This window comes from Hypanus sabinus, unplaced genomic scaffold (assembly GCF_030144855.1).
Source record: "Hypanus sabinus isolate sHypSab1 unplaced genomic scaffold, sHypSab1.hap1 scaffold_2120, whole genome shotgun sequence".
Lineage (NCBI taxonomy): Eukaryota > Metazoa > Chordata > Chondrichthyes > Myliobatiformes > Dasyatidae > Hypanus > Hypanus sabinus.
The window spans coordinates 23,453-32,324 of record NW_026780225.1 but is presented as its reverse complement, the minus strand read 5'-3'; the positions used below and the strand labels follow the sequence as shown (position 1 = coordinate 32,324).

Sequence of the window (8,872 nt, the reverse complement as noted above, 5' to 3'; positions counted from 1 at the left end):
AGAGTGAATCTCCCTCCCACCATACCATCACACACTCCCGGGTTCAGACACAGAGTGAAACCACCTCCACACCATACCATCACAAACTCTTGCGGTCAGACACAGAATGAAACCCCCCCCAAACCATCCGATCACAGACTCCCAGGGTCGGAAACAGAGTGAAGCTCCCTCCACACTGTCCCATCACACACTCCCGGGGTCAGACACAGATTGAATCTCACTCCATACCGTCCCATCACACACTCCCGGGGTCAGACACAGAGTGAATTCCCTCCACACCGTCCCATCACACACTCCCGGGGTCAGACACAGAGTGAACCTCCATACACACCGTCGCATCACACACTCCCGGGATAGGACACAGAGTGAAGCTCCCTCCACACTGTCCCATCACACACTCCCAGGGTCAGACACAGATTGAATCTCACTCCATACCGTCCCATCACACACTCCCGGGGTCAGACACAGAGTGAATTCCCTCCACACCATCCCATCACACACTCCCGGGGTCAGACACAGAGTGAAACCCCCTCCACGCCGTCCCATCGCACACTCCCGGGGTCAGACACAGAGTGAAACCCCCTCCACACCGTCCCATCACACACTCCCGGGGTCAGACACAGAGTGAAACCCCCTCCACATCATCCCATCATGCACTACGGGATCAGACACAGAGAGAAGCCCCCTCCACACCCTCCCATCACACACTCCCAGGGTCACACACAAGTAAACTCCCTCCACACAGCCCTACCACACACTCCCAGGTTGAGGCACAGAGTGAATCTCCATCCACACCGTCCCATTACACACTTCCGGGGTCAGACACAGAGTGAAACCCCCTCCTCCATCCCATTACACACTCCCGGGGTCAGACACAGAGTGAAACCCCCTCCACACCGTCCCATCACACACTTCCGGGGCAGACACAGAGTGAAACCCCCTCCATACCGTCGCATCACACACTCCCGGGATAGGACACAGAGTGAAGCTCCCTCCACACTGTCCCATCACACACTCCCAGGGTCAGACACAGATTGAATCTCACTCCATACCGTCCCATCACACACTCCCGGGGTCAGACACAGAGTGAATTCCCTCCACACCATCCCATCACACACTCCCGGGGTCAGACACAGAGTGAAACCCCCTCCACGCCGTCCCATCGCACACTCCCGGGGTCAGACACAGAGTGAAACCCCCTCCACACCGTCCCATCACACACTCCCGGGGTCAGACACAGAGTGAAACCCCCTCCACATCATCCCATCATGCACTACGGGATCAGACACAGAGAGAAGCCCCCTCCACACCCTCCCATCACACACTCCCAGGGTCACACACAAGTAAACTCCCTCCACACAGCCCTACCACACACTCCCAGGTTGAGGCACAGAGTGAATCTCCATCCACACCGTCCCATTACACACTTCCGGGGTCAGACACAGAGTGAAACCCCCTCCTCCATCCCATTACACACTCCCGGGGTCAGACACAGAGTGAAACCCCCTACACAACGTCCCATCAGACACATCCGGGGCAGACACAGAGTGAAGCCCCCTCCACACCCTCCCATCACACACTCCCAGGGTCAGACACAGAGTAAACTCCCTCCACACAGTCCTACCACACACTCCCAGGTTCAGGCACAGAGTGAATCTCCCTCCACACCTTCCCATCACACACTCCCAGGGTCAGACACAGGGTGAAGCTCCCTCCACACTGTCCCATCACACACTCCCGCGGTCAGACACAGAGTGAATCTCCCTCCGTACCGTCCGATCACACACTCCCGGGGTCAGACACAGAGTGAAACCCAGTCCACACTACCCCATCACACACTCCCGGGGTCAGACACAGAGTGAAACCCCCTCCACACCGTCCCATCACACACTCCCAGGGTCACACACAGAGTGAAACCCCCTCAACACTGTCCAATCACACACTGCCGGGGTCAGACACAGAGTGAAGCTCCCTCCAGACAGTCCCATCACACACTCCCAGGGTCACACACAGAGTGAAACCCCCTCCACACTGTCCAATCACACACTGCCGGGGTCAGACACAGAGTGAAACCCCCTCCACACTGTCCCATCACACACTCCCAGGGTCAGACCCAGAGTGAATCTCCCTCCACACCGTCCCATCACACACTCCCAGGGTCAGACACAGAGTGAAGCTCCCTCCACACTGTCCCATCACACACTCCCGGGGTCAGACACAGAGTGAAACCCCCTCCACACCGTCCCATCACACACTCCCAGGGTCACACACAGAGTGAAACCCCCTCCATACTGTCCAATCACACACTGCCGGGGTCAGACACAGAGTGAAACCCCCTCCACACTGTCCCATCACACACTCCCGGGGTCAGACCCAGAGTGAATCTCCCTCCACACCGTCCCATCACACACTCCCAGGGTCAGACACAGAGTGAAGCTCCCTCCATACTGTCCAATCACACACTGCCGGGGTCAGACACAGAGTGAAACCCCCTCCACACTGTCCCATCACACACTCCCGGGGTCAGACCCAGAGTGAATCTCCCTCCACACCGTCCCATCACACACTCCCAGGGTCAGACACAGAGTGAAGCTCCCTCCACACTGTCCCATCACACACTCCCGGGGTCAGACACAGAGTGAAACCCCTTCCACACCGTCCCATCACACACTCCCAGGGTCAGACACAGAGTGAAGCTCCTTCCACACTGTCCCATCACACACTCCCAGGGTCAGACACAGAGTGAATCTCCCTCCATACTGTCCCATCACACACTCCCGGGTTCAGACACAGAGTGAACCTCCATACACACTGTCACATCACACACTGCCGGAGTCAGACACAGAGTGAAGCTCCCTCCACACCGGCCCATAGAGACTCCCGGCGTCAGACACAGAGTGAAACCCCCTCCACACTGTCCAATCACACGCTCCTGGGGTCAGACACAGAGTGAAGCTCCCTCCACACTGTCCCATCACACACTCCTGGGGTCAGACACAGATTGAATCTCCCTCAACACTGTCCCATTACACACTCCCAGGTACAGACACAGAGTGAAACCACCTGCCCACCGTCCCATCATACACTCCCAGGGTCAGACACAGAGTGAAACCCCCTCATCTCATTCCCTTCACACACTCCCGGGGTCAGACACAGACTGAAACCCCGCCCAACCCATCCCATCACACACTCCCAGGGTCTGACATAAAGTGAATCTCCTTCCACACTGTCCCATCACAAACTCCCAGGGTCAGACACAGAGTGAAACCCCCTGCTCTCCATCCCATCACACACTCCCAGGGTCAGACACAGAGTGAAGCTCCCTCCACAACGTCCCATCACACACTCCCGCGGTCAGACACAGAGTGAATCTCCCTCCGTACCGTCCGATCACACACTCCCGGGGTCAGACACAGAGTGAAACCCAGTCCACACTATCCCATCACACACTCCCGGGGTCAGACACAGAGTGAAACCCCCCTCCACACCGTCCCATCACACACTCCCAGGGTCACACACAGAGTGAAACCCCCTCCACACTGTCCAATCACACACTCCCGGGGTCGGACACAGAGTGAATCTCCTTCCACACTGTCCCATCACACACTCCCGGGGTCGGACACAGAGTGAATCTCCCTCCACACCGTCCCATCAGAGACTCCTGGGGTCAGACGCAGAGTGAAGCTCCCTTCCCACTGTCCCATCACACACTCCCGGGGTCAGACACGGAGTGAACCTCCATATACACCGTCGCATCACACACTCCCGGGGTCAGACACAGAGTGAAACCCCTCCACACCGTCCCATCACACACTCCCAGGGTCAGACACAGAGTAAACTCCCTCCACACAGTCCTACCACACACTCCCAGGTTCAGGCAGAGAGTGAATCTCCATCCACACCTTCCCATCACACATTCCCAGGGTCAGACACAGAGTGAAACCCCCTCCAGACAGTCCCATCACACACTCCTGCGGTCAGACACAGAGTGAATCTCCCTTCATACCGTCCGATCACACACTCCCGGGGTCAGACACAGAGTGAAACCTAGTCCACACTGTCCCATCACACACTCCCAGGGTCTGAGATAGAGTGAATCTCACTCCACACCGCACCATCACACACTCCCAGGGTCACACACAGAGTGAAACCCCCTCCACACTGTCCCATCACACACTCCCGGGGTCAGACACAGATTGAACCTCATTATACACCGTCGCATCACACACTCCCAGGGTCAGACACAGAGTGAAACCCCGCCCAACCCATCCCATCACACACTCCCAGGGTCTGAGATAGAGTGAATCCCACTCCACACCGTCCCATCACACACTCCCAGGGTCACACACAGAGTGAAACCCCCTCCACACAGTCCCATCACACACTCCCGTGTTCAGACACAGAGTGAACCTCCATACACACCGTCACATCACACACTGCCGGGGTCAGACACAGAGTGAAACCCCCTCCACACTGTCCCATCACACACTCCCGCGGTCAGACACAGAGTGAAATTCCCTTCATACCGTCCCATCACACACTCCCAGGGTCTGAGACAGAGTGAATCTCACTCCACACCGCCCCATCACACACTCCCAGGGTCACACACAGAGTGAAACCCCCTCCACACTGTCCCATCACACACTCCCAGGGTTAGACCCAGAGTGAATCTCCCTCCACAGCGTCCCATCACACACTCCCGTGGTCAGACACAGATTGAACCTCATTATACACTGTCGCATCACACACTCCCGGGGTCAGACACAGAGTGAAACCCCGCCCAACCCATCCCATCACACACTCCCAGGGTCACACACAGTGAAACCCCCTCCAAACAGTCCCATCACACACTCCCGTGTTCAGACACAGAGTGAACCTCCATACACACCGTCACATCACACTCTGCCGGGGTCAGACACAGAATGAAACCCCCTCCACACTGTCCCATCACACACTCCCAGGGTCAGACACAGAGTGAAGCTCCCTCCACACTATCCCATCACACACCCCCGGGGTCAGATACAGAGTGAATCTCCCTCCACAGCGTCCGATCACACACTCCCGGGGTCAGACACAGAGTGAATTTCCCTCCAGACCGTCCGATCACACACTCCCGGGATCAGACACAGAGTGAAGCTCTCTCCACACTCTCCCATCAGAGACTCCTGAGGTCAGACGCAGAGTGAAACCCCCTCCACACCGTCCATCACACACTCCCAGGGTCACACACAGAGTGAAACCCCCTCCACACAGTCCCATCACACACTCCCGTGTTCAGACACAGAGTGAACCTCCATACACACTGTCACATCACACTCTGCCGGGGTCAGACACAGAGTGAAACCCCCTCCACACTGTCCCATCACACACTCCCAGGGTCAGACACAGAGTGAAGCTCCCTCCACACTATCCCATCACACACCCCCGGGGTCAGACACAGAGTGAAGCTCCCTCCACACTGTCCCATCACACACTCCCGGGGTCAGACACAGAGTGAATTTCCCTCCAGACCGTCCGATCACACACCCCCGGGGTCAGACACAGAGTGAATCTCCCTCCACACTGTCCCATCACACACTCCCAGGGTCAGACACAGAGTGAATCTCCCTCCACACCGTCCTATCACACACTCCCAGGGTCAGACACAGAGTGAAACTCCCTCCACACTGTCCCATCACACACTCCCGGAGTCAGACACAGAGTGAAACTCTCTCCACACTCTCCCATCAGAGACTCCTGAGGTCTGACACAGAGTGAAACCCCCTCCAGACCATCCGATCACACACTCCCGGGGTCAGACACAGAGTGAAGCTCTCTCCACACTCTCCCATCAGAGACTCCTGAGATCTGACACAGAGTGAAACCCCCTCCACACCGTCCCATCACATACTCCCGGGGTCAGGCACAGAGTGAAGCTCCCCCCACTCCGTCCCGTCACAGTGAGACACAGAGACTGAGGTGGATCTATCTCCCCCTGCCTTTTGCCCCCACCTCCGCTCAGACAGGCGTAGTCTTGCGGTTCAGGGTGTTCGTATCAGAGCTCTCCTTACCCCCGTCTGCCCCTCCTCCCCCTCCTCCTCCGAAACAATTGTGAAGTTGCAGGAACCCTGCCTCCCTCTCACAGTTGAGGAGATTGGCGAGGGTGCCCTTGGAGGGATCGCGGGACAGAGCGAACAGGGAGAGGTCAGCCGCCGAGGAGGAGGAAGAGGGGGCAGTAGGAGCGGCAGGGACGGCCATTGAGGAAGAGGATGAAGGTGGTGGTGCGGAAGCGAGTGGGAGGCCGGAGGGAGAAACCGCGGTTGGGTCGTCCCTGGAGTGGCGCTGGTAGGGGAAACGGTAGGAGGGAAGGCGGAGGGCCGTGGAGCTGGCGGGTTTAGCCGGGGCAGTCCGGCTCCGGCGTGACCGGGCCTCTTTGCTCCGTTCGATGTAGATGTTGACAGCCAAGACCCCCACAGCTTCGGCCACAATGAATGAGAGACCGCCAAAGTAGAAGGACCAGCCATAAGAGTAATGGAACTTCTTGTCCTCATCCCTCTTGGTGCTCGGGTCTCCCGCGTTCGCTGAGATGTAGACAATCACACCGATAATGTTACTCAGGCCTGGGGGGGAGAGAGAGAGGGGGAGTGAGTGAGGCCGTGCATGGTGCTCGGGTCTCCCGCGTTCGCTGAGATGTAGACAATCACACCGATAATGTTACTCAGGCCTGGGGAGAGTGAGGGGAGAATGAGAGAGAGGGAGAGAGAGGGAGGGAAAGAAGCGGGGAGAGTGTGAGAGAGAGGGGGAAGGAGGGGGAGGGGAGGGAGAGTGGGGAGAGAGTTGAGTGAGAGGGGGAGAGAAAGTTAGGGGAGAGGGAGTTAGAGCGGAAGGGGAGAATGAGAGTGGGAGAGGAAGGGTGCTAGAGGGGAGAGAGGAGGGAAAGGGGCAAGAGGTGGAGAAAGGGAGGAGCTAAAGAGAGAGTGGGAGAATGAGAAGGGAATTGAGGGTGGAAAGAAGGGGGAGTTAGAGAGATGGGGAGAGAGGAAGAGGGCGAGTGGGGAAGAGGGAGAGAGGGGAAGCGGAGAGAGGGAGGAGTGAGAGAGGGAGAGAGAAAGGTGGGAGAGGGGGAGAGGCAGAGGGAGGGAGAGATATAGGGGAGGGGGAGAGAGGTCAAAGAGAGTTAGGAGAGAGGGTAGAGAGAGAAGGGTGAGAGAGAGAATGGGAGGAAGAAAGAGAGAAGGGGAGATGGGGAGGGGAGAGGGAGAGAGTTAGATAGGGGTGAAAGGGAGGGGGAGATAAAGGGGAGCATGAGGAGGAGAGAAAGGGAGGAGAATGTTAGATGGGGAGGGGCAGAGGGAGGAAGTTAGAGAGAAAGGGGAGAGGGACGGGGACAGAAAGACAGGGGGAGTGGGAGAGATAAAGGGGAGAGAGAGGGAGGGGTGAGAGTGAAAGGAGAGAGGGGGCAAAGAGGGAGGAAGGAGAGAGAGGGGGAAAGAGACACTGAGAGAGTGATATTGGGGAGAGGGGTAGGGATAGGGGATAGAGTGTGGGGGAAAAGGGGATTAAGAGAGGAGGAGAGAGGGTGGGGAGAGAGAGAACAGGAGAAAGAGAGAAAGGGAGAGCGAGAGACAGTGTGAGGGAGAGAGAGAAAGGAGGGAGGGTTCAGTGAGACAGGGAGAGGGGCAGAGAGAAGTCGAGAGAGGGAGAGTGGGAGATGGGGGTGAGGTGTGGGGTTGGAGAGGGCCAGAGTATGGTGGAGAAAAGAGGAAAATGGAGGGAAGAGAGGGAGTGGTACATTCAGAAAGGGGGGAAGATGATAAGGGTCTGTTCTGAGCCACTCTTCTCCTCGCCATCCCTGTACATCAGCACATTCAGGCCCTCCCCAGAGTGCCAGTACTTCAGCTACAGAAGTTGAATTCCTCTCCGCAACCCCACCGTCTCCTTCCCCTTCTCTCTCCCCCTCACCCCTCCCTCCTCTCAACTGTACCCCCTCCACTTACTCTCTTGCCCACCCCTCCCTCACTCTGGTCATCTCTCCCCTCTTCCCGCAGCTCTCCCTCCACTCTCATTTCCGCCCCCTCTCCCTCATCTCCTCTCCTCTGCCCTCACCCCGATCTGAGGACTTTCCCGCCTGCCCACAGACCCCCCCCCCCCTCGCCCTGTCTGTGATCTCTCTCACCAGCAGCGACGAAGAGGATGCCGGAACCCAGCACGATGTTCCTGCGACTCCGGTAGAATCGGCTGGTGGCGATGCACACTCCCCCCATCAGCAGCAGGATGGCACTCAGGATTGGGAAGATGCTCGAGGCCCGGACCACCCCTGACAGGGAGGGAGGGAGAGCAGGTGGGCAGGGGAGCAAAGGGAAAGGGTGTAAAGTTACTGGAGATCAGGGAAAAATGAAGGAAGAGAGATAAGGAAAGACTGAGGGAGGGGTTTGAACAGGAGGACAGGGAGTGTAGGGGTTACAGAGATAGGGAGGGGTTTGAACAGGAGGACGAGGAGTGTAGGGGTTACAGAGATAGGGAGGGGTTTGAACAGGAGGACGAGGAGTGTAGGGGTTACAGAGATAGGGAGGGGTTTGAGCAGGAGGAAGGGGAGTGTAGGGGTTACAGAGATAGGGAGGGGGTGACAGAGGGGTTTGAACAGGAGGAAGGGGAGTGTAGGGGTTACAGAGATAGGGAAGGGTTTGAACAGGAGGACAAGGAGTGTAGGGGTTACAGAGATAGGGAGGGGTTTGAGCAGGAGGAAGGGGAGTGTAGGGGTTACAGAGATAGGGAGGGGGTGACAGAGGGGTTTGAACAGGAGGAAGGGGGAGTGTAGGTGTTACAGGGACAGGGAAGGGGTGACAGAGGGGTTTGAACAGGAGGACGGGGAGTGTAGGGGTTACAGGGATAG

General features: G+C 57.5%; 1 protein-coding gene across 1 annotated transcript; it reads right to left on the bottom strand.

Annotated features, from left to right (window-relative positions):
• Window positions 1-4,843: 4,843 nt before the first annotated feature.
• LOC132387707 (voltage-dependent calcium channel gamma-8 subunit-like) lies at window positions 4,844-8,296 on the bottom strand (the record flags this gene model as incomplete). The annotated part of the gene is made up of 2 exons (XM_059960068.1): window positions 4,844-6,599; window positions 8,156-8,296. Coding segments are annotated over 2 exons (743 nt in total), but the record flags the coding sequence as incomplete, so codon positions are not given.
• Window positions 8,297-8,872: the final 576 nt, after the last annotated feature.